The sequence below is a fragment of the Podarcis pityusensis genome (genome assembly GCF_964106645.2).
Source record: "Podarcis pityusensis genome assembly, chromosome: 3".
In the NCBI taxonomy this organism is placed as follows: domain Eukaryota; kingdom Metazoa; phylum Chordata; class Lepidosauria; order Squamata; family Lacertidae; genus Podarcis; species Podarcis pityusensis.
The window spans coordinates 32409450-32435632 of NC_138026.1; the positions used below are offsets into that span (position 1 = coordinate 32409450).

The 26183-nt window shown below is 42.8% G+C and overlaps 2 protein-coding genes across 2 annotated transcripts in view; one reads left to right on the top strand and one right to left on the bottom strand.

Annotated features, from left to right (window-relative positions):
• Nucleotides 1–76: 76 nt before the first annotated feature.
• GFRAL (GDNF family receptor alpha like) lies at nt 77–21599 on the top strand. The gene is made up of 10 exons (XM_080998766.1): nt 77–1754; nt 5588–5722; nt 8443–8592; nt 9753–10151; nt 12035–12085; nt 12480–12810; nt 14213–14466; nt 15010–15105; nt 15476–15557; nt 16611–21599. The coding sequence occupies exons 1-10, from the start codon at nt 1733–1735 to the stop codon at nt 16735–16737; spliced, it is 1647 nt and encodes a 548-aa protein (XP_080854892.1). The 5' UTR covers nt 77–1732; the 3' UTR covers nt 16738–21599.
• Nucleotides 19188–26183, bottom strand: part of HMGCLL1 (3-hydroxy-3-methylglutaryl-CoA lyase like 1) — a 58218-nt gene continuing 51222 nt past the window's right edge. Inside the window, exon 9 of the mRNA XM_080998767.1 lies at nt 19188–25337. Within this exon, the coding sequence (XP_080854893.1) occupies nt 25236–25337 (102 nt within the window). The 3' untranslated portion in view covers nt 19188–25235. The remainder of the gene's footprint in view (nt 25338–26183) is intronic.

The window sequence follows — 26183 nt, forward strand, 5'->3', positions numbered from 1 at the left end:
ATATGGCCATACGAATTGATACTAATAGTGACATCATTTGTTGAATGTGAATCCAAAAGGGCACCAGCCATATCAAGGAAGATATCTGCAGCAGAGGTGGATTGAGGAAAGCACAATTGGTTCTGCCATGCTGGGCATCAAAGCTAGGGGGCGCTGCAGGGTGTCCCAACTATGATGTAGTGAATTGAGCAGAAAGGAAGGTGAGAGGTCGGGTAGGTGCCGAATTTTGGCCTTGCACAGGACACCACTGAAATCTGAAAGACTAAAGTCCACCCCATCTGCAGGCTTGGGAAAAATGGCAGAATTTTTTTTAAAAGGAGGGAGAATCCTAAAAAGGGTGGGGGAACATACCCCAAAAGAGTTCAACAAGGGCTACGTATGCTCAGTGCCATACAATGCTAATGGGACACACACACAGAGAGGAATGGAAAACTGGGGAATGGTGTATTCTGGAAAAACCTGGCAGCAAAGGGACTCAAAATGGAGCCCTGTTTACAACTGCCACCCATCTCTAGGCTGACCAAAGTCTTAAGCCCAGGAGCCAGGCTTGAAATGCATTGCTTGAACAGGTTAGCTTTCATAGAGGAGTTTTGTCTTAGCCTCACTTTGCTTTCCCATTTCCAGACCTGCCTCCTGACCATATGCAAGGCATATTCTATAAGACATCTGACTTCACAAGGAAGTCATCTGATGCCTCCCAACTTATAGAGATGAAGAGTGTGTCCAGATGGCTGCACTCAAGGAATCCAATCCTTTGCTCCAAGTTTTGTGCCATTCTCTCTCTTGGTCTTTTCTTCGTTTCCAAAGCCACAGCTGTAGGGCCATAGGGTCAGAACATCTGCTTTGCATGCAGTAGGTCCCAGGATCAATTTCCAACATCTGCAGGTAGGGCTTGGAGAGCCACTAAAACCCTGGAGAGCCACAGCTAGCCAGGATCAACATTTCTGAACTAGATAGTCCAATGGTCTGACCCCCATCCACTTCTCCTTATCTAATGCATTATACCTCCCTCTGTCTCACAGGTGGGCTCCTGCTACTCAGCTTCAGAAATGTTTGTGTCACTGTGAGCCCATCTTTATTGAGTTGTGCCCTCCTATTTTGGTATGCCCCACACAGCTAGAGCATGAACTCATCTTCTCATGTCACCAGGGTTTCCTGGGACCCCAGAGAAGCAGATCCTGCAGCAACTCCCAGGTTTTAAAGGTCCTTAGAAGGTACTTTGAAAACAGCAACCACCCGCCTGCACCTGCAAGATTAGATTTTCCCTTTAGCTTTGAAGGAGTGGGAAGCCCAACCCCTCTAATAATGGTATCTTCAGAAGGAAATTCTGCTTATCATCATTAACTTGGTATCACGACTGAACTATTACCTCACCAGGCATTTGCTCAGAAGACTGTAATTCATCTGGACTCGCAGGCAGCAAGGTATGTAGTAAGCGACTGTCAGGGCAGCTTTTACTATACTCCGGAAATCTGCAACAGGTGTGAAATGGAGGGTTGGCTTTCCTATCTCTCTGGGATACTTAAAGCAAGCGAGAGCAGGGAGGGGAGCCCCACCAGAACGGGCTCACTCTTTCAGCGCCAAGGTGGACCAATCGCACGCAGCCGGGAGAGAGCTGTCCAGCGCGGCGTGGTGCTGAAACGACTCGGAGGTTTTGAGATTTCAGAGAACATCAGGCGATAACCTGCAGCTTACTGTGCTCCGCATCAATAGCTCAGGACCGCCTTGCGCGATGAACTCCATTCTGTTGCTGGGTAAGTTCTGCAGAGTTCTTCCTCGTGGAACCCAATCCTATACACGCTTACTCTGAATGAAGTAAGTCGCACTGTGTTCACTGGGGCTTGTTCTGAATTAAGTGTGCCTATGGGACCGCAGTCTCATCTGCTTGTTGGAGGGCACAGAATTGGACATTGCATATGGTCCCTACCACTTATTGGACTGCTCCCTCCTATTGTATGCAATATAAAGGACAGACTTTGTACTCACACATTTGCTATAAGTTAAACTTTATTTTCCTCCTTCTCTGCTCCTCTCCTATTCAAACATAATAAACTTGTTGAAATGGCAGCTGCTTTGTTTGCTTTTAGAAACTTTGCTTTTAGTCTTTGTGACTGCAAAGGGGAACTATTTTCTTTTAAAAATATATAAGCAATGTGCTAATTTAGAGCTCTGTGGTCCTCAGACGAAGGTTGGAATAAAAATTTAATATATAAAATTGAAGAAATGAATATGATCAAATAAAGGTCTGTAGTGCGGAGGGCAGTTTCCTATCCCACCACAGCCCACTGTTCTTAGCATGAGCAATTTTTTTCAGTAGATTCAGATAGCCACCTATTCTTATTCTTATTTTCAATTTTATACATTTCAATAATTTTACAATAATTTCAACATTTCAAAACTTGACTTCCTTCCCCCTCTTTCTGTGGTTCCTTAAATTTGTTTTTAATATTTTCTGCATATCCAAATTAACTTAATTTGCTCATTTATTCATCTACTATAAATATATACTCTTATAAAACTGCAGGTTATTACAATAATCCTGCCAATGTTCCTATCTGTTTACAGTTTATTTGTAAATATTCAATAAACCATTTCCATTCTTTTATAAAAAGTCTGTTTTCTAGTAAGTTTTGCCATTTCTGCATATTCCATAAGTTTTTGTATCCATTCTTCTTTTGCTGGGACTTTTTCTTCTTTCCATTTTTGGGCAAGTAACATTCTTGCCACTGTAGTTGCATACATGAATAAATTTCTATACAGTTTGGGTAGTTCTGTCCCTATAATTCCCAAAAGGAAGGCTTCTGGTCTTTTTACAAATGTTATTTCAAACATCTTTTTCAACTCATTATATATCATTTCCCAGTAAGCTTTAACCTTACTACAAGACCACCACATATGATAAAAAGAACCTTCTTCCTCTTTTGTCAATTAACTCGGTGTTAGGTACCATCGATATATCATTTTCATATAATTTTCTCTTAGACCATAAAGTAAAGAGACCCCTGACCATTAGGTCCAGTCGTGACCAACTTTGGGGTTGCGGCGCTCATCTCGCTTTATTGGCCGAGGGAGCTGGCATGTGGCCAGCATGACTAAGCCGCTTCTGGTGAACCAGAGCAGTGCACAGAAATGCCATTTACCTTCCCGCTGGAGTGGTACCTATTTATCTACATGCACTTTGATGTGCTTTCGAACTGCTAAGTTGGCAGGAGCAGGGACCGAGCAACGGGAGCTCACCCCTTTGCAGGGATTCGAACCGCTGACCTTCTGATCGGCAAATCCTAGGCTCAGTGGTTTAGACCACAGCGCCACCCGTGTCCCATTCTTAGACCATAGCATGCTGTAAAATTATATCCATATTCCACATCATTCCCATGCTTCCACATTTATATTATATTATATTATGACCAATATCTATTGCCCAATGTATCATTGAGTCAGATAGCCAGACTTTATCCCCAATTAAATTGACATTTGCAGTTACTAAGAAAATGTAATCGAAGTGAGATGACTGAAGGACCACATAGCTGTCACATGGCTGACCGGTCTCTACGACCATATTGCAGAGCAAAACTTCATTCAGATTTCTATTACCAGTGGGAATGTATTGTGTACTGGGAGGCAAAACTGTTTGTCTGACTCAGCCCATTCTGTCCCATCTCTTTAGCAGTGTGTTGCTCCTTCTTTTGTGCCCAAGGTTACTAGTGCTCTGTGGAACATGGCTAATCCTTTAAATGCTCATGACTGTTGCCGCTTCATGAGTCGCGTGGCTTTCTTGTTCCCAGAGGCAATGTGTGATTGGAACATTCTTCATGCACTCCTGGCATGGCTGGAAAAGAGCAAGCTGTTGAAGAGCAGGTGCCAGCTTCACACTAAAATGCTATCTCTATGGTGGTAGATATTTAATTTTATTTCATTGATTGCCAAGAGTGACACCTAGCCAATGTATTTAGGCTTGAGTGATGACCCATTCCAGTCCGTAGGCAGTACAGTGGCAGATCACCCTAAAGGTACTATGAAAGGTAACTTATCAAGTAGATCTGAAAAAGGGAGGTTTTGTTTAAACAAACACATGCTTGTTTGCTGAGTGGAACGTCTAAGTGCATGTCAGGCCACAAGAAAAGCTATTGTTACTACTGTTGACTTTTCCCTTTGGCTTGAGATAGGTAGGTGAGAAGAGGAACAGAGAAGCAGGCCTATAGGAAGCTGCAGAACAAGAATAAGATGTTCCCATAATACCCACTTTTTTCAATCCCATTATTTTTACTTATTAACTCTAATCTTCTGAGGAAGAGGAAGAGATCCATTTCACACAGCTGTCTTTGTTGCTTCCTGATGAAACTGCAATTGCAAGATGACAGCTGAGAGACTGGAGAAGTCAGATGGAACTGCTGGCTTCCTGCTGCTGTTGCCTGATGTAATAGCTAGTAGACCTGCACCTCAGCACTCAAAGTCCCATTGTTTGCAGTGGGACTTTTAAGAGTGCTGTCTGTGCAATGTATTATATCTGCTTCATCTCCCCAGGCACCAAAATCTTAATGGACATATTAACAGCAGAACCTTCCACGTAGCTAGGCTTACTAGAGGCATGAATTGCAAGCTGGTTTGAGCCCTAGCAAAGCTCATTTTAGAACCTGTGCTCTGTGCAAGTTAGCTTGGATGTATACAATATAACAACACATGTGCATATATATATATATATATATATATATATATATATATATATATATGGTAAAGGTACCCCTGCCCGTACGGGCCAGTCTTGACAGACTCTAGGGTTGTGCGCTCCTCTCACTCTATAGGCCGAGAGCCAGCGCTGTCCACAGACACTTCCGGGTCACGTGGCCAGCGTGACAAGCTGCATCTGGCGAGCCAGCGCAGCACATGGAACGCCGTTTACCTTCCCGCTGGTAAGCGGTCCCTATTTATCTACTTGCACCCGGGGGTGCTTTCGAACTGCTAGGTTGGCAGGCGCTGGGACCGAACGGCGGGCGCGCACCCCGCCACGGGGATTCGAACCGCCGACCATGCGATCGGCAAGTCCTAGGCACTGAGGTTTTACCCACAGCGCCACCCGCGTCCCTATATATATATATATATTCTGTATATGTGGTATATCATATATTGACATATTTAATTTTTTCTTAATTATTGATAGTCTGCTACTATAATATGTCATTTTTTTCCTGTATTGAAAATCCCGGTAAAATGTGTTTTTTTAAAATAAATTAAAAAAACAAAACTAATTATGCACACACACACATTTTCAAAGCCATGAGATTAAAAGTTTGCTCTAGAACCTCCCTTTGAAATAGTGAAGCTCAGAGTGAAGCAAGAACAATGGCGATTGGAGTGAAGCGCAGAATGGAGAAACACCAAAGGTGAAAGAGAAGAGAGCTTAGTCTGCTTAGAAAAAAGACTGAGTTCCTTGTTCCTTGATGGATCTAAACAGGGGTATCTGAAATTCAGCATGGGTAACCTTGTGTATCTCCTTTACCCTTCCATGCTCTCTGCAATAAAACATTGGGTAGAAATGCAAAGGATCCACCAAAGCAATATCACCAAAGTTATATTATCTGTTTTGCAGTGCTGGTACTACATTCCATGCATGTAACTGCTTTCCAGACCTCCAAATGCCAAGAGCTGAGAGAGAGATGCGAAGCTGCAGGAAATGGATGTGAAAGTGTCTGGGCTTTGCTTGAAGAAGTTTGTTGCATTTCAGGTAACTACGGAGAAGCCATAGATTGCTCTATGATTTCAGAGAAGTGGCATTCCTTGTATAATCAGTTTCCATTAAAACGAACACTGAACTGAATTTTAAAAGGCAGTTCTTCATTTCACCTTTTCCCAGAAAGGTGGTAGGAGAGCTCATTTCCCGTACCCCTTTGGAGGTGGGCATCATCACCACACACTTAAATGGAGGGAGCATTCCATAGAAACACACCCTTCCATGCCTAATTCCACATTCATTGAAATTAATGTGAAAGATCTTATAGACTGAGAGGTGCATATGCCTGCCGGAGCTCCTGCTTACACAATGGATTACTGGGCAGGTTGCTAAACTCAACTTCTTTGCAACTGACTACATACTCAATGAAAACAGGGACTGGAGTATTAAATACAGTTACTAAGGAGAAAATGCCATTGCATATGGGCTAATTCTGATCATACAAAAAAATGTTCAGGGGTGGAGAGGGGTGGACAAAGGTGTGCAGATAGCCCCAGGGATGTGTTTCCATGGGGGGAAAGTTGTTAAAGCATTCCCTATACATTTTGTGAATACAGACGTCTCCCCAGTTAAGCAGGGGTTATGTTCCTGGGTACCATGTGTTATACATGAAATCACACATAGTGGGGAACACCGTCTAAAAAACTTGTAAATTCCCTCTAAACCTCTGGAAACCCTTAAAAAAAACCCTCTGCTTTGTTTCAAAATCCACCAAACTCCACTACAATTGCTCCCTCCAAACCTTCGTTCTCAATCTCCAAATTTCCACAGGCCCCAAAGGTCGGTGCAAAGGCTCCTGGGATTGCTAGTGCAGTTTACATTGATTTATTTATTTCCTGGCGCCACACATATAGACACAGTCACATGGGTGAGTGGGAAGATGCCTATTGTTGGGAAATTTATAAAAGGAGGCAAAAGGAATACAGAATCTCAGCAGGAAACTACGAGACATGCACCTATTACAAATCAAACTGAGCCTGCAACACTTTTGCTGGCACAAATGGTTTCCAAGTAATGCATACAATTGACCTGATAACATCATGAGCACAAAGAATAATGAATGTTCAACAAATAGACTATCTGGAGGGGCCATTTGTTTGCAGTGGTTTGGAATTAAAAGCTTTGTAACAGAGTGAGATCATACATAATTACTTTGTCAAAAAATGGGGGGGGGGAATCCAAGTGTTTTTAGGATGAGGATCCGCGGCTCTGATCCTATGGGTTGCTCCTTAAGTTCAGTAATACATTTGAGACTCCATCTTTCCCCATCCCCACCCCAGAATATAGCTCTTACTATAGCTATAGCGTGTCAGACTTAGGTGTTAGGCTAAGATATACAGCCAGTTTAAAGTTAATAGAATCTATACTAAATCCCCCAAGTAGTAGTATCTACAGTATAATATATACAAAGGGGAAATCTCATACTTTTCATTTGAGTGAATCTACGTTGCTAAGAGTTACTCTACTCAACAATAACAGGAAACTATTATTTTTTTTAAAAAATCCAACTCCTACATAAATGAAATTCTGGCATTTTAATTGAACAGCTGAATCAACAGACTGAATCAGCCTCATGAAACTTGTAAAAGAAATGTACACCAATTTAGCACATGTCCTAAACATGCACAGATTACATGAAAGTCTTGTGACTTTGATAATTGAATTCTCAGTAGCTGCTGATCTTTCTCCTGGAGGCCAGATGTTAACACAAAAAGTGAAAAGATAGGGGTGGGGGTGGGTTGGCACTTATATTTTCAACAATATATTTTCAACAATAGTTTTTGCTTTTAAAAAAAGCAAAAACTAAAATGTCCCTTTCTTATTTTGATGAGCAAGTACATTTTGCATCCTTTCCAAATGCAACCAACAGGCCACAAAGCAAGTGATGCAGTACGAAACAACATCTATCAGGATGGTGTTCATGACATGGGTATTCTGAGTGAGAAAACCACTACTTCATGTGTTTGCCATCAGTAGTCACATAGTAAAATGGTCTTGAAAAACGTGAGAGTAAAAAACAGCAACCAGAATGTTCCACACTTCAGGTAACAGTGCAGCAACTTCCCCCCACTTTTTTTTTTAAGTAATCCCTCTTAGATACACACAGCACATTTACTGATGATTGGAAACTGTTGAGAAAATACTTAATGGAGAGTGTGTTTGATCATCCACAGAAGAAGTACATATACACCATTCCACTTTCCAGTTCAGCAGACAGGACTGAACACGCAGAGAGCTCTTTCTTAAAAGCTACACCCAAGGAATATGCTAGCCCAGAGGTGGAGTGTGGGGTTGAATCAATAGGATTTTAAATTTGAAAAAAGCAAATGGGGGCATCTACACGTACGTACTCACAGGGACATGTTCTGTTGAAGTGCTCTTATTTTGTGGTGGTCTAGGGTTTTATAGACTAGAGATGACTTCATCCAGTGAAATGGTACCTAGTCCATGAAAGCTTTTGAGCCACTCAAATTTCAAGCCTTTAAGGTGCTACAAGATTCCTTTCATACAAACTACTTCATACCATAGTTTATATTGGGTCACAATGTTTATTCCCACTAGACCCATTGAAGTGAATGCCCATGACTAATCAGGTCCATTCATTTCAATGGGTCTAGTCCGAGTAAAAGTTAGTTGAAAAGGTGGGATATAAATAAATAGATATAATAACATTAATGAAAGTATTAAGACTCATTCTTGCGTTTGAAATCCAGGCAACAACTACACAGTAAAAGATTCAACCAACTGTAATAAAACAGTCAAGTTCTTAGTTGACCAGTTCCCAGAATTTAAAGACTGCACCTGCACTAACGATAACTGCAGCACTACAGCGTTGCTTGGCAAGCAATGTTTTGGGAATAAAGGTAACAGATTTTTTTCTTCTCTAGAACAAAATAATGCAGTGTAATCATGGCCCTGATAAGGCTATTAGCAGCTGCTAAAAATGGGAGCCGTATGGTACTTTGAGGATCAGAGGCTCTCAGCCATTTGCTGGGGAATGATTGAGGGAGAGGTCATGTCTTGCTTGCATGATGGACATGGGCATCTGGGTTACCACTGGGGGAAGAAGGATGCTGAGCTTTGTTCTGATGCAGCAGAGCTCTTGTTATGCTCTTATGTTCATTGTGGCTTAGAGGTTTAGCTTTGACAAACTATCGGATTCAAATATTATATGGATCTTTGACCTCTAATTAGGAGACTGTGTGACTTTCCTAAGCAATTATAGTAGTCATCGGAGTCCAAAATTCAAGACAAATAAAGTACCATTCAAATCCAGACAAAACCAGTGGATTATTCCCTTCTCCCCAAGAACCCCCCCCCCCAGCTTTTCAGGTTTTTCAGGGGGGCACAGGAAGCTGCAAGAGGGGAGAGGAGGGAAGGGGGACTTCCTTCCATGAACTTCCCTTAGGATCCAAGCCAATTCATCAACCATTTAAGACCAGCAGTGAACCCTGCAAAATGACAAGGTTATGGACTCCCGCTACCACCTTGATTAACATAAAAAAAGCAGAGAGGAAAAGACTAGTCTAATGTTTGAAGGAAGAAAAAGAGAGATCTAAGAGCACTCCATGAGGCATAATTCCACCCTTGGGTGCTGCTGTAGAGAAGGTTCTATCCTGGATCAGCCTCACAAATAGGCAGAGTGAGGCATTCGCCTCAGGCAGCAGATGCTCAAAAATGCAGTAGGGACAGAAACGTGTGTTTCGCATGACCAGTCCTGCACTCCCATAGCTAGCCTGCTATCTTCAGGTGCAGTGCGGAGGATAGTGTCAAAAGTCAGATTCATTTTCCAGTTTAGTTGGCTTTTTGTAAATATCATCCTTCGCTTCAGGCAGCAAAATATCTTGGGTTGGCCCTGGTACCATCCCAAATAATCATTTGGGGGAAAGTATTTACAAAGCACAATTCATGTAGCTGCTCCTTTGCTTATCAGTTTTTACAGTTAGCCTGATTGCATTTGAAAGATGCAGCTGCGAGCATGATCTATCCAACTGACTTTGCGCGCAAATTCTCTTTTGCACAGGGAAATCGAAGCTTTACGCGAGCACAGATGTCCAGTTAGGATTCCTGCCACAGACAAAATTGCAAGAGACAGTGCACCCAGGCATGTTAGGAACCGACTGCGCGGTTGCAAAGGAAATATGCCGAGGAGATGACACCTGTTTCTTGCCGTACAAGAAATTCCAGAGAATGTGCAGAACCAAAGTAGCAAACTGTAGCCTCCATGTGGTGGTACAGCAATGCCTCGCAGCATGGAAGGAGTTAAGGAGAACAGTCCTGGGGAGCTGCATATGCCCAGAACCACTGCATAAAAAATGCACTAAAATATGGAAGCATATATTTAACAACACATGCGTACAATACACCCAGGAATACCAAGCTTCTGCCATTCAGGAGGAAACCTATGCAGGCTTTGATGCAGGTAAATGATGAAGAGTGATCTCTTCAATAACACCAGTTCAAAGATACTGTTCCTAGCAACCTTGAAATGAATAGGTTTGATGGCACAAAGTGCCACTTTTTACATTTTAATTTTAAAAAAAAATGCAGAAAAACTGGTGGTGGGTTGGGTTGGGGTTCTCCCTGTTGACACCACTGCCCACAAATCCAAGCCCAAAGTTATCATGCTTATACGGAGTCCCAGTGACCTCTGTGTGCATTGCTTACAGGTTCTCATGCATAAGACTGGACTGTTGAAATCGACGTGACTTGCTTCTGTGCAAATATGTGTCAAGGTGTGGCATCACAACTAACTTCTGCTGCATTGTTCTCAAGGTCTTCCATGCAGGATCCAACATAGTCAGCCACAATGTGGCAGGAAACACCCTAGAATCCTACAAGAGATGTAGAGATGGCCACTCACTTGGACAGGAATAGATACATCCATGGAGGATAGGAAGATCAGGAGCTACGAGCTGTGAAGTCTATGTTCCACCTCCAGTGTTGGAGGATGTAACCAAGTGGATTGGTTACATTTTCATTCAAAATTATAGGAAGGGCTTTGTATGCCAGCTTCCTTCATTTGGTGCAGGTATTTTATTTTCAGTATAAACAGGACTCTGTTTTTGCACCTACAGACACACAAATGCACACCAAAGGTTCCTGTTTCCAAAAAGGACAAAGGGGTAGTCTGATCTCTCCAGCACTTAAAATTGCTCTCCAAGATGTGGAGGGAAGGAAAAGGGAAAACCTGGACATTCTGGGGTCAAATCAGAAACCAAGATGGCTGCTGTAACTCTGGGACTGACCCTGGAAAATTGGGACACTTCGAGGGTATGTCATAGGCAACTGGTTGGGCATGGATAGAACAGATTGCAGGAACAGACTGGTCTTTGGCCCGATGCAGACGGGCTTTTCTCATGTTCTTGCGTTAATCCATTCTTTTTATAGATAATGGTTGTTGCCTCAGCTAGATACCTCCTCAAATAACCATTGAATCTTGACTGTGTACCTAATCCCAAAGACAGAGAGTTATTTGCTTTCCCTCTGTTTTTAATTCCACGTTGCTGTAGCTCGCTGTAACTCAAACATCATTTACTCAGTTATGTTGTTACTCCTATGTTTGGATTTCTTCTAGGCAATTCAGATAAAATTGAAGCTGATGTGTAAATGCTAAGAGGAAACAGCAGGTGCAGGAGTCAGCAATTGACATGAACAACACTTGTCCCAACACTTGCAGCTGTTGCATTATGCAATCAGTGCATGTGAGTCAATGTCAGACAACGCTTTAAATTCATATGGTTTGCATCTATTCTCCTGCCCTTTTCACTGAATCAGGAGCTATGGCAAGCTACAGTTCCCATCCATCCCAATGGCAATGCTCAGAAGTGTTTAGCCTTTAAAAATGAAATATAAAAGGCCTCATCTGACCATGCAAACAAGATGAACAAAGATGGTAGTGAGATCATCTTTGCTGCCACCAGCAGAAACCAGCAGGTAACAGTCTGGTGTCTGCAGTTTATGGAGGACCCCTCCCCATCCATGGGTCCTATCAGCTGTCTGAATATACTGATTACTGACACCAAGCCTGGTTAAAAGGTAATGTTGATGTTACTCTGTGTTCCACACTCCAACGTTGTCTTTGGCTATTGGGGTTGATGGAAGCTGGAGTCAAACAACATCTAGAGCACCAAATGAGCCCCACCTTTGCTCTAAACTAGGAATGCCTCTGCTAAAGGCCGTCAAATAACCTGATCATCATTTTTTTCTTTGCATTGTGTTTCATTGCAAACTGCTGCTTCCATTTCAAATCTACAATTAATTTACAACATGTAATCTGTATAATATGTATCTCCTTCGTTGTAGATCACCTGAAAATAAAATCACAGTGGAAGTCATCATCTCTTTCAAACTATGGTAAACAGTAGCCTACTTTTTAAACGTTTCTATACCCTGTATTGATTTCAACTTTGTGGCCCACATAAATTATGAGTAATCCAGCTTCCTGACCCCGTGCAGAATGAGACACTGCAAGCTCATTGCAAGAGCTGGAAATAGTGATGGCCTAGGGAAAGTTACAAGGGCTAAACTGAGAGGTCTGGAGGGCCATATTAAGCCCCCGGGCCTGAAGTTCGCCACCTCAATGTATGGGGTGTTTTTTTTCAGAAAATGCAAATAGAAATGAGTTGCCTATGGTAGAGTGACTGCCATGTCACAAATTCAAGGGAGAGTTTGAGAACTGTTGTGCTTTCAAAATCACTCCTCGTACCCCTATCTCTATCGTCTTCTGATCATTTTGCTGTTTCCTCAGAATACAAACACCTGCGCTCCTGCTTCCAAGTCAAAGTGGACTGTGTCAATGATGGAGTCTGTAACAGACAACTATCTCGCTACCTTCAAGCCTGCCAAGCTAATGCAACACAGTGCAATTGGAATCAATGCCAAGCAGCCCTGCGGTCCTTCTATGAAAACATGCCTTTGAACGTAGCCCTGCTGTTGACCTTTTGTGATTGCATGCTGTCAGATGAAAACTGCCGCCAAGCCAAGGGATTCCTTCATGGCACACTGTGTGGAGTCAATATGGTCCCAGCTCCTTCATGCCTCAGTGTAATTGACACATGCCAAAGAAACGAGATCTGCTGGTAAGTGGAAATACACATTTTTGGTTGACTGCTGGCACATGTGTGTTTAATATAAAAATGCACAAGGAGCCCAAGATGATCTCTTATTTATTTGCTCATTCACAATGCAGCAAATAATGTTTGCTTTCCAACCTACACCACAAGCAAAAGCTGTAAGAGGGTTTTTCTGTGATTTAAGCCTTCCTCCTAACCATCTCTGTCATTCAGGAAATTCATATAGATCTTTTGCAGGACATGTACATTTTAACTGTTTTTGAATGTGCACCCTATAATCCAATCACTGCAAGGTGGTCAAACCGGCAGATAATGCACTTTAAGACTGTGTTACCCACAAGGCTGGTCATGGGACTTGGTGCTTTTTAGTAGCATTTTCATCCTGGTCCTGGAGATGCGCAGTGGAGTAAAGGATTTGGGATCTTGGCAGGAGCTTCAGAAGGCTGATACACTCTTCCCTGCTGCTGCTACCTCTCCTGCTGTTCCTGTTGCCTCTCCAATGACATAACTCTAATGCTAAAGCACATGAGCACATCTACACAGATGTAAAAATAATCAATATGCATAATTTAACATAGAGGTGCATACAGATTAACACTGAAAACACTGCAGGCAAATAAAGCCATAGGAGATGACAGGACTGGGCCGCCAGTAGCAGACAGGACCATTCAAGGTCTAAAGGTTCTAGGCTTGCATTGAGAGCAGAGTTAGGGTCAAGTTACAGCTTATTATGTGCCATTCACCCAGCAATGTCTCTTGTTTATCTTCGATTTTGAGGATCATAGCACATGGGGGCGGGGAAAAGTTAAACCCACCTCCCCAGCTTCAACTTCCCAAACATAGCTCCCCATTGAGGGTATGAGGCTTTAGGTTATGAACATGTCCAAGCTATATGTCCCTTGTTTTGTCGCTTACAAGAAATTCTTCATTTTTCTTTCATTTTGTTATTTGCTAATCTAGCCTTCAGCTCTCCCTGAATTATACATGAAAGGGAATAAAGGTAAAGTTAAAGGGACCCCTGACCATTGGGTCTAGTCGCGAACGACTCTGGGGTTGCGGCGCTCATCTCACTTTATTGGCCGAGGGAGCTGGCGTACAGCTTCCGGGTCATGTGACCAGCATGACTAAGCGGCTTCTGGCGAACCAGAGCAGCACATGGAAATGCCGTTTACCTTCCTGCTGGAGCAGTACCTATTTATCTACTTGCACTTTGACATGCTTTTGAACTGCTAGGTTGGCAGGAGCAGGGACCGAGCAACAGGAGCTCACCCCATCATGGGGATTCGAACTGCTGACCTTCTGACCGGCAAACCCTAGGCTCTGTGGTTTAGACCACAGCACCACCTGTGTCCCAGATGAAAGGGAATACCAGGAAGAATAAAATACATACACATTTCTCTTTCCACAGGGCCAAGTATGAAGCATTTACATCTAAGTGTTTAAAACCCTTTGCCCGACAATGCCTTGAAGATAAAGCTTGTTTCGAATCTTTGGATGCAAATGATCTGATGTGTTCTGACAGTGATGAGTGCCGAGCTGCTTATGTCGGAATGTGGGGGTCTGTCCTTCGAGGAGTCGAGTGTACCTGTGACACAACGCCACTAGCTAAGCAGACTGCATGCAAGTGGTTCCATCATATCCTCCACAGCAAATACTGCTTCAGTAAGTTGAACTAACCCAAAGGAGCACCTCCCTCATAATCAACCTGCCCAGGCCTTACAATTTGCCTTGTACCTTTACCAGGAGGTCCCATTATGTGGGAACAAATGAATGAGTCAACCAGTTAACCATTTGCAACTTAAAGTTTGCTTCATCTGCTAAGAGGGGGGGAAAGAAGATTCCTTATGATAAAATGGGAATTCTAGCAAAATTGGCACCAGGCACACACAAAAACAAGACATCAGCAGGTTTAGAGGATTCCCAAGAGTTGCAGAAATACACAAAATATTTGAGGGGGGGAAACTCTACAAGAGTTTGTGTTTTTTTAATTACCCAATGGGGACTGAAGAAGCTCCGTTGGCACAGGTTACTGGCTGGCTGTTGCGGCAGTGGGCAAAGGGACAGAAATCTGAGAGGAGGTGGAATGAAGTATCCTGATGACAGGGTGGAATCTTGGACAGAAGCACTTCATAATCCAGCCTTTTGTTGCAGGCCCTGCTGGCTTTCACACAATTGCTGTCTTTTTATATCCTCTTCTATTTACAGCTCAGATATCAGGTGGAAAAGCTGACCTTTACTCATCACATATGGTTCTACCTGGAAAAATACTTCCTGTAACTGGAGAACGGTCTTCATTGTACAGTAAGTTTGGCTTTTTAAAAAAGAATGAAAAAGCTCCCATCAAGGTCATTGGAGAGCCACAATGTTATGAGAGGCATAGGCTCCCACAGAACAAAAATTTTAAAAAAAGCACCAATCAAGGGGTCAAGGAAAGGAATCAAACCAAACTTTTAAATATTATTATTAAGAATCCTGGAAGCAAACTTAACATAGAAACCTCCTTCAGGGATAGTTGTTAGAAGCCGAAAGAAAAAATAAAATATGGTGGTCGAGACCCTAGGAGATTTTAAACTGAGGACAGTGAATATTTGGTTTTAATTTGTACTATAGTGACTGCATAAAATACTCTTTGATCAATGTTTTAATTCTGTTTCCATAATTTAATTTTTAGCGGACACAATCGTTATAATGATATACACCTCTTGCATAATCTTGGTGCTGGCGATAATCCTGCTGACTTTGTTAAAGACCAGGTAATTGCAATGTTTGTGTGGGGAATGCAGGGCTTCACAGGAAATGTGTGAGAACGTCCTGTTTCCATAGTGTGTGGCTTCTGAATCCTGCGGAACCCTTTTCCTATTTGGTTCCAAGACAAACAGAGAGTTTCACGATTGCCAGTAAAACAGACAAGACACATGAGGAATGCACATGAACTGAATAAGAAATGAAATGAATTGTGTACTGCATGTATCAGGCAAGGCAGTATGTGCTGAGTCAAATTGTAATCGTAAATGTAGGGGAAAGTGTTATTTTATACTGTAAAATAAAGTTCAGAACCATAAGACAGCCCCCCCCCCCGGTGTGGAATGCAAGAGAACATGGGGGTAGCCAGGATTTATGTTGGGGGTGGGGGCAGGACACCCACCTATCCTGTTCCAGAACCAAGCTACCTGCAATGCGATTGGTCAGTTTGTGGAAGCCATGCCTGTCACTCAGTTGGGTTGCCAAACATCCAAGTGACCTCAGTGAGCATTTCTAGTTGAAATATTCTGATTATTTCTACTTTTAGTTAACTCTTTTTATTTATTTACTTGATTGGGTGGCAGATACCCCCACCCCAGCTACACCCATGCAAGAGAAAAAATTGGGTTGTATAGAGAATATTTATGCAATCCTTCAAGCTCCACCCATTTCTGGCTTTGGCCCCACCCACCATAAGTATGTTTACTGACAGAATAAGTGGCCCTCAGCAAAAACAACCATTCTCCACACTTAAAAATAAAAAAATAAAACAGCAGTTAAGGAGGAACACTTACAATTTATGACCTAAAAGACTCCAGCTGCCCTGAAACAGAAGGCGCACCATCCAGTTAATGTTCAGTGGATTTATTTCAATGACAGGCTGTATGTTTAACTTTCTTCTGGGAATCAAAGGGAGCTCAAAGTGCGTAACTGTGACTGGGTCAAACCCAACATTTACACAGCAAGTGATAATGGCTATTGATTTCGGTCAAGTAGATTGTGTAGCTCGTGTTTCATGGGTATAGAGAATGATGTTAATGCAACACACATGTGTTTGTTTTCAGAGCTTGCACAACTGTGTATCAGGCCAAGACTGTTTCGCCAGCCCATTTATCCGAGAAGCTCATGATGCCTCGACGACCGTGGATCACCGACTGCGTCGATAATGCTATTTCAGGCTCTTCTCATTAGCCAACCTGGTGCTCATATGCCATGAAATTTCTCTTCAGAGAACACATGGCAGAATACTGCTGCTCAACTTCAGCAAACACTGGGCAACTTACTACAAGAGAGGACACCACTGGAGTTGTAATTGCTTTATTTGCCTCAGTACTGTGTTGTTGTGTTGAATTTAAGATTGAGACATACGATATACTACAGGATGACACGTTTGGCCATGACATGTTTCCGGCCCAGCATTTGCCATACCGCTGTGTTGAAAATTTCCTCTCCATTTTTTCAGCCATTCTCGAGCAGTCAGTGAGGAAAGAAATTGCATTTGAAAATTATCACAGGGAAGAGAAAATGTCAGTGAAATTCTCATGGACAGGGTACAACATTAGGGTGTACTTCTATTGCTTTTGAGATGGCCAAGGCATATTGAAAGTGCCCTTTCATTCCTTTCACAAACCCCAGTTCCAGGCCCTAGTTTATTAATACCTATGAAGGTTTTTAACTCTTTACCGTGACAAAGTCTATTGTCCATTAATACACAAAAAAGTATTTTGCCAGATTGCATCTCTTATTTGCTCATATTTGCAGCTCTAAGCTGAGAGAGTGGGTCACATTTTAGTCCAATGCACAGAAAAACAAGTTGTGAAACTTACCAAACACCAAAACCATATAAATATCTACATTTGAGGCCCAGCCCAAATGTGCATTAGCCCTGCATGTATATCACATTGCAGTTGGAATGCAAATGCTAAAACCTAAATCCCAGGACTTGTGTTACACTTCTGGCACAGGGGCTGCTGCAACCCTGCTCCTTCCTGCACCACAAGGAAATCTGAGAGGCGCAGCAGCAACTTCCCCCGGTAATGCAATTTCCTAAGGTTTTATGCTGGCATGCAAATAAACCATGGCATGAGGATCCTTTGGGGTGGCCCAAGTCACCTTCTCACATCATACTAGTGGCATGGAAAGGAGTGGTACCACTGTGGTCTTCATATGGCTGGGTTAATTTTACTGCCCCTTTGCAGTTCTTCGTTTGATATGCTATTTCATGAAAGCACTACAAATCTGCTCTGTCTGCTGCTGGGATTGTAATGAGGCCTTTTCAACCAGCAAACCTTTCTAAGCATTAGGACCCTTTCAAGTATTATGCTTTAACTTGGTGTGCAGAATCTCTTTTAGCAAATCTGCACCAGGATGCTTTTCAGATACAGGCTATGTGCTATCTTTGAGCTATGGGATTTCCCCCCTAATTCCCTCCTTCCACCACCTCTCCCGCTGTGTACTGTCTGCTTGATAATTGGTTTGGCCAAACACCTCCTGACTGTGCTTTGTATCTATTCTACTAAAAGGGGGAAGGATCCTTAATCTGAGATACAGGTTTACTTTGGGAAATAGTTGAAGCAGCAAAATACACTTCTTGTAGTGTTATTGAGTTTTCACTGGTGTAGGTTTTTTTTATTGCTATTAAAAATAAACAAAAGTGATGTTATAATGATGTATGAATTCATCTCACAAGCGCTGCTATGGGAGTGGTGGATCCTTTCTAGCTGTGGAAACAAAGACTAGACAAAGAAGTGTTGAATCTCTTCTAGCTATGTAGCTCCATTGGCACAATCAAGTAAGGAGAAAGCAGACACTAAGCAGAAAGGCAGCACCCAAGAGTCAAAAGAGCAGAGAGGCAAGATTATCCATTGTGAAATTTTCCCCACAGGGTGGGGGACAAAAGAGACTTAGTATATCTAATGCTGGTGACAACTTAAAACAAAAAAAACACTTAGAAGACTATTTTGACATTAAGCTCTCTCTCTCTTGCTCTCTCTCTCTATCTCTCGTGTGTGTGTGTGTGTGTGTGTGTGTGTGTGTGTGTGTGACAGCTAGGGAAGATGTCATCAGAAGAAAATGACCAAAATGTGCTGAGTAGATCGCATTTTAAAACCACAGGGCAGCATCCAATGGATTTGTTCCATTAGTGCAAGGATTTACATTTGTAGAATGAAACCTTCCTTCCCTCTTCTCTTCCCACAAACACCCGCATGCACGCGCCCAAATCTGCTCTGGAGGGTTGTATGAAAACCCAGAACAGATTTAGGAGGCACGCGCAGGAATAGGAGAGGGAGCGGAAGTTCTGTCAGGCAGCCCAAAGTGCATGTGCTGACAGAATGCATGCATTATTCCACAGTAAAAATCTGTCTGAGGCTTTTTCTGTTTTGCTGAGAGGGAGGGGGGAAAGCACTCCCACCAATAATTTGAGTGCAGGTTTCCCACTGAAACACAGAACATATTTCCTAGGAAGGGGGTGGACTCTCTTTCATTGCGGTTCTTAAAGCAGAGGCTGGATATCCAGCTATCAGGAATGTACCTGGACAGGCTTGGAGTAGGTGGACTCTGAGATCGTTTCCAACTCAATGATAAAGGTAAACTCGATTTTCCCATTCTGCTTAAATCAGCAACCAAGTTTGACAGAGAAATGCTAATCAATCTTTATTCATTTATTGAAGCTGGCACCAGCCAGGAAGCTACAATGCTGTTGATTCCAATTGACAGTTTTCCCCACACTTAATTGCATTGTCAGTATCCACAGCGGAAAAATAAAGTCAAGAAGCCATTTAAATGGAAAATACAGCATCAACATTATTCAGAACACATGCCAGATTTCTATTGATTCTGTGGCGAGACTGCTTTTTCTTTTTCTTCTAGATATACACAGAACATAGCTTGAGTAAGAATACACTATTGCTGTAAACCAGTGTAAATTCACATTAGGAACCAGTTACGCAGGAAACTTTATATTCTACCCTGAAGTTCTTATAGGCTAAATAAATAGTCAAAAGGTGCAACGTGAATTTTATGGAAAATGTGTAGTCATTGTACACTGAGTTTGCCCGTTGAGATCTTCAGATTGTACATGGCTATCTACTTTGTCACAGTTGTTTAGCTGATTCATGGAAATGGCAGCGAAACTGAGACACTGCTCTGAAGCAAGTAGTCAGTTGTTCTAGAAGAGTAGTCCTTTGACCTGATCTAGGGCCATGTTCGCACTTGATGCGTACTTGGGAGTTCCTACACGAGTGGTTTCCCCATTCACTTATGTTGAAAGTGACCGCCTCTGAGTGTGAATCTCTTTGTTTGCACACAGTTGCCCCGGTCATTGAAATGAAAGGGCAAGTTCTTCCAGAAGGAAGAGCATCGCCTTGAGCGCTAAAATTCTGCAAGAGTTTGAAGGACCAGGACCTCTGCAGCTTTGTCTGTCTCTTTCATAACATAGTCCACAAATAACATAGTATGAACCATATGACAGCATGCACCTGAGTGACTTTTCCCTATCCAGCAGGGAAGAGCTGCACAGAAGTCTGCAATCTCCACATATTGTGCATGTTGGATTGTGGTGCTGCGGTATAAGGGCTCCTCCGGATAACCTGTTTATTGAGCATTCATCCCGATTTGCTTATGCAAAGCTTATGCAAAGGCTAGGCTATGTGTAATCTTTACTGGGCATTTGTTCTGATTGGTTTGGGTAGCTTTTACCCATCTTCCCATTAACTTGCCACACTTTTTTTTTTTAATGCAAAGGAGGGTGACCAATTGGGGAGGGAGAAAGGAAGGAAGGAAGGAAGGAAGGAAGGAAGGAAGGAAGGAAGGAAGGAAATGATTGCCAAAGAACTGATGCTTTTGAATTATGATGCTGGAGGAGACTCTTGAGAGTCCCATGGACTGCAAGAAGATCAAACCTATCCATTCTGAAGGAAATCAGCCCTGAGTGCTCACTGGAAGGACAGAATCTTAAGCTGAGGCTCCAATACTTTGGCCACCTCATGAGAAGAGAAGACTCCCTGGAAAAGACCCTGATGTTGGGAAAGATGGAGGGCACAAGGAGAAGGGGACAACAGAGGACAAGATGGTTGGACAGTGTTCTCGAAGCTACCAGCATGAGTTTGACCAAACTGTGGGAGGCAGTGGAAGACAGGAGTGCCTGGCGTGCTCTGGTCCATGGGGTCACAAAGAGTCGGACACGATTAAACGACTAAACAACAACACCACCACCACCAACAAGCTTGGATAAGAGAAGACTGAGAGGTGGGTATCTTCAGATATCTGAAGGGCTGTCACAGGGAAGAAGGAACAAGCTTGTTTTCTCCTGCTCTGGAAGTTGGGACCTGAACCAATGGATTCAAATTACAAGGAGATTCCAATTAAACATTAAGAAAAACTTTCTGACAGTAAGAGCTATTCAATAGTGGAGCAGACTCCCTCGGAAGGTGGTGGATTATTCATTCATTTATTTTATTGAATTTATAGCCTGCCCTTCCTCTCAAACGACACAGGTCAGTGTGCATAGGCTTGCAGCCTTGGAAATCCTATTTAAATAATAATGCTGGCTAGTTATTAAGCTTTGTGTGCACTGGGGACAAAGACATGAGGTGGAAAACAAATATTAGAGCTTAAGAGACTCAAATGATGAGAGAAACAGGCCCAGCTCCAGGAACGAGGGGGCTCAGGGCAGAGTGGATCCCCTGGTGGATCCCCTCCTGCCTTATATTGGTAGCAGGCAGCATTCTGAATTGGTCTGGCGGCCATTTTAACTTCCCAAAATGGCTGAGTCGTTATGTTGCATCAAGTGCGTTGCAGGAAGTCCTCCCCTCCCGGTACAAGGGGTCAGGGTAGGCATCACCAGCACAGAAATGGATCCTGGCGGCTGCCTAAAGGCACCATGTGCTGAAACCAGGCCTGCTGAGAGCTTTTTCTAAAACAGGTTGGATGAACATATTTTGAATTGACCAAAACAGCGGAGAGAAGAAATCGATCTCCCCGGTTACATAAAAGAGCTCCATCCGTTGTGAGTCATTACCCATAAAAGCTGATGGAAGAACTGATTTTTTGGGGGGGGAAGCAATCAGAGGTAAATGTACCCTCTCAGTATGGCTTATTACAGCCCAATAATGTCAACACTAAATGGAAAGACAAGCAGATATTTACTAACGCTTTTATGTGTAGGTGGGTCACCGGTAGGTAATGATTGTACTATTTTGTAATATTATCAGGCTTTCTCCTTGTGTTCTTTTTGATTCCTAAGATAAAAGTCTATATACTGGTGCAAGGAAATAACAGATGCATTCAGTGAGATATGCTACAACTTTTCACATGACTTAGTAGTCAAAGAATGGTATAATAAATCAAAACTTTTGTTTGTACTCCTGGGGTGAACAAATGCGAAGCAGCTTGTTGGACGTTGGCTGAAATAATTCGAGTGGTGCTCAGTTGTAAATAGACTTTACAATTCCTTGTTCATTATATCTGACTGACACTGTTTCTCAGGCGAACCAATAATTCCAAATGAAGAACACTTTTTGACAAAAAAAGAACCAAATTAAAATACGTAGAGATGAACAATTATCCAATCTTCTATTCACAGTACTAATAAAGCAGAGCACTATGAAATATCTTAGGGGCATTTGGTTTTGTTTTATTATACCTTTACAAATATAATTTGAATCAATGCAAATATTAACTGATTCTTGGGAGAGTTGTTTGGAAAAGATAATTTTACCAGCTATCATCTGTTCATGATGATAATGGTGGCAATGAGCTACTTCGCCCTCCTCTGCCTGAAGGTGGGTTGCTGTCAGCTCTGAAACTTGCCCCTCACTGGCAGATAGCAGTCCCCTCAAGTAGGCAGAGCACATCACTTGCAGGAGAGGCAAGGCAAGCCCTCCTTCTCGCCTTGCCCACTCACACTATCATTTGCTGAGACTTCAGTGCCGCCTCTCCAGATTGCCTGGGAGAAGTTGGGACGAGCAAGTTGGCAGAAGAGGAAATGGGCAGGGAAGTAGAGTGCTGTGGCGTTTTATGTAGGCTAACACAAAATGTTAAGTGCTAGTTTTCAACACAATATAAGCAAATGTTTTCTGATGTCCCAGGGAATTTCTGGTTTCCCTCCTTTGCCTCCCAGGCCCTGTTTTTGACCCCAGCCAGGGTTATGATATACTCCCTGCACCACCTATCCTGGTCCCTGTCCCAAAGCACACATCATGATTAATGCTCAATAAAAAGGACATCCAGAGGGCTAGGAAACACACTTCTACTGAACAAAAGTTTGCACTGTAAAAAGTACTGAGTTTTGGGGGTTCAAAAAGATTAAAACTAGATTGTATTAGATTCTATTATTTTTCAAGTGGCTTTCACTGATTTATATATGATTGTGCAGTTCCTTTGATTGCGCTCAAATGCACTCCACTGTAATATTCATCTTACAAAAGTCGACAAAAGAGGAAGTCTTGAATGGTTAGGATAGTTAAGAGGCACTTTCTTGACCCAACAGTGGATTTATGCTAGGTAAAAATGACAGATTAGCAGCCATTGTTAGTCGCAGAGTAGACCCACTGAAATCAGTGGACTGAAGTCCATTGTGGTTTTAATGGGTCTACTCTATGAATATGACCTTGTTGCATATCACCTACAATGTGCATAAATGCAAAAAAATTTCCCCCAGCAAAAAAAAGTACTGTGGGGACATTTCCGTTTGCTCAAGGCGGGTGGCAAATAGCAGATGATGGGGGGCCGCAGTGGGTGCAAAGGGTTAAAGTTACACCACATTCCCAATCCAAGTTGTGGCTGAAATTGACATTACACAACTGCAAATTATGTGACTAACATAACATCTAGTTTGGCCTGAATTGTGCAATGGAGTGATCCAACAAACACAGCTACCGTGCAACTTCCATTATTTCAATAAGCTTGCGTACCAGCCCCGTACTCTCTTACCGAAAAGATGGAAATTGGACAGCAAGAAAGAAAAACAGATTGCAATGAATTTAGTGTATGTAACAACTATAGGAGGGCGCCATAAATTTGCAAAACATGGCAGGCTGCCATCCCCTACAAAATTCTTGGAACAAGATAAAGTCATTCATATACTTAACAGATGTCAACTATAGTAAAACATTGCAAAAATGCTACTCATAGCAAATCCGGGTTTGGCTCCCTGCTCGCAGCGTAATTGACTTGGCAAATGACAAGAGGTAATCTGGAGTAATAAAATGTACAACAGCAAGACCACACACAACGATGGACCTCATTGACGGCTGCAAATATTTATACAACACTAAAAAAAAAATTGGCTTGATTAAGATGTAAGAATATACTTGCTATCTTTAGAACTCTGAAGTCAGTTTGCGTCCAACGTGGATTGAAATAACAGTTGAAGATAGTGCAACTTGCGACCCGCCAAGCAAAATTTCAACTCAACAAACTCCCTTGCTTTTGCCCGTCCAAGGCAGGCAACAAAGTCAACATCAATTTTCAAAGAGTGTCCAAATTGTTTTAAAGTACATGACTGCTGGCCTGGCAGTCAGCTTTAAAAATATGTAGCACACACACAGTTCCACTGCTGGTCATTCTGTTCCTGACAGGCTGTGCTTTCATGTGTCGCTATCACAATACATACATACATACATACATACATAATCAAAATCGTCATACTGGGCATGGTCACAGCTGCTATCAAGGTTTAACACAGCCTGGGCCCCTGCCGAACAACCATAACCCAGAAGAGGATTCACCAAAAAGAGATGTTTCAACCTGCTCCCCCTTTTGGCCATTGGAAACTGCTAATTTACCCACCTTTTCCCTCAGCCCAGAGGGCGCAAGCAAGCAAAAACTAGCTATGCTGATAAAGGGGAGGAGCAGCTGCCACTTCCTGCATCCTCATTGGCTCTCTGCCTGACAAGCAAGCCGATGGCACCAAGGAAGAGGAAGAGGAGAAGGAGCAGTTGGTGACAATATTGGTGGAAGAGGAGTGTCCCCCCACTAAGTGTCTCACCCAAGGGCCCCCCAAAACCTGGAGCTGGCATTAAAGCATGGGGGATATTCCTTATGAAATACGATCCTTACGTGCTCAGAGCTGCCATTTATCATGTCTTAGAAGAAGCTTATGAGTCTCTCAAATGAAGGCTATTTAGTCAAAGCTTTCTACCTTTCTTGGTCAGGGTGCATGTCTTAAAGCAGGATGACACCAGAAACCACCCACCTACACAATTGTGGAAACAAACCTGTGGCTTCTTAAAGATGAGCATGTCTGACATTGGTTTTTGTGTTCCTCACTACAAGAAACTCACCTCAAGGTGTGCTCAGATGAATACACAGGCATTTGGATTTTCCTCCTCACTCCTGTAAACCAACGTGCATGTCTTTACTGACCTCTCAAACACTTCCTTGAGGTGGCCCCATGGGCAGAGTGTTAACATCACTTCAGGAGCATGATGGGGGCCAATTCACAGAGGCCTTGCACTTGTAGCTGGGAAATTTCCAGGGGCCCAGAGAAAATACGGAGAGGATTTCATCAGGTGACCAGGCCCAGGAACTTACACTGTGATTTTAAATTTTCTGCCGCCATGGACATACAATATTGACTATTCTGCACCCCCCTCCCAATGGTTTGATTTGTCATATGCTATAGGTTTACCTTATGCAGCTATAAACAAGGTAGCGCATATTGACAGACAAATAGTTAACTTTACAGCTCAGCTACTGAAAGATGCTTGCGCAACTTTAGAATTTGTTTGCTTGTTCAAGGCAGTGCAGATGAAGTGACCGGCTTCCATAACTTTGAAAAGATTCACACCCTAAAAAAGAGACAAACAGACAGAGATTTTATGCCTAGTAATTCATTCTAATCATTCTCGTGTGTGTGTGTGTGTGTGTGTGTACGCATGCATATGGGGGGTGTTAGCAAACTCTACCCTAAGACTAAGATGGGTGAGCTGTTCAGAGAATCCAAAACGCAACCTACTTAATTTGGATTTAATTTGGTATTCCATGCACACTTACACTCGGAGATGAATTATTACTGAAATTGATGAGCTCATTTCTAAGTAACTGTGCTTAAGTGTGCGGTAAACACTCTAAAAATCTGGGAAACTTTGAAATCGTGAAGGGATTGTCTTCTCATAGTGTCACAATTTTCTGAGATATGCTGTGTAGCAACTCATGAGAAGGCACCCTCCTGTCAGGGACTGGGCAGAGGAAGAATGGTGGAGACCACCTCCTCAGCCTGACCCTTCCAGAGAAGAAGAAGACAGTTCAGAATTACAACAGGCATTTGAGGGAGGTCACAGATCAGAGACAGATGAGGGGAAAAGTTGGGAAATAATGGGAGAGGAGGAAGAAGAAGCACCAGAGGGGCTGACGGACACAGTGTCTTTAGAAAGCATTCCAAACTCCCCCTCTCCCAGAAGCCGGCAGGCATTGAAAGTAGGAGAGCAGAAAGCTCAGAGGCAGAGGGCACTTCTCAGCACCTGTAGTGATGATACATGGAGGAAGAGAGGGAGGAGGTGGAGACTCACTCAGGGCAACGCCATTACTCCAAGAGGCTGCATTTCTAAGCCTCTCTCTGTGAATATTGAATAAATAGCATTGGTAAGAACTTTCCTTGTCTCATCCGTTCCTGGCTACCTGCTTGGGGGGTTGGA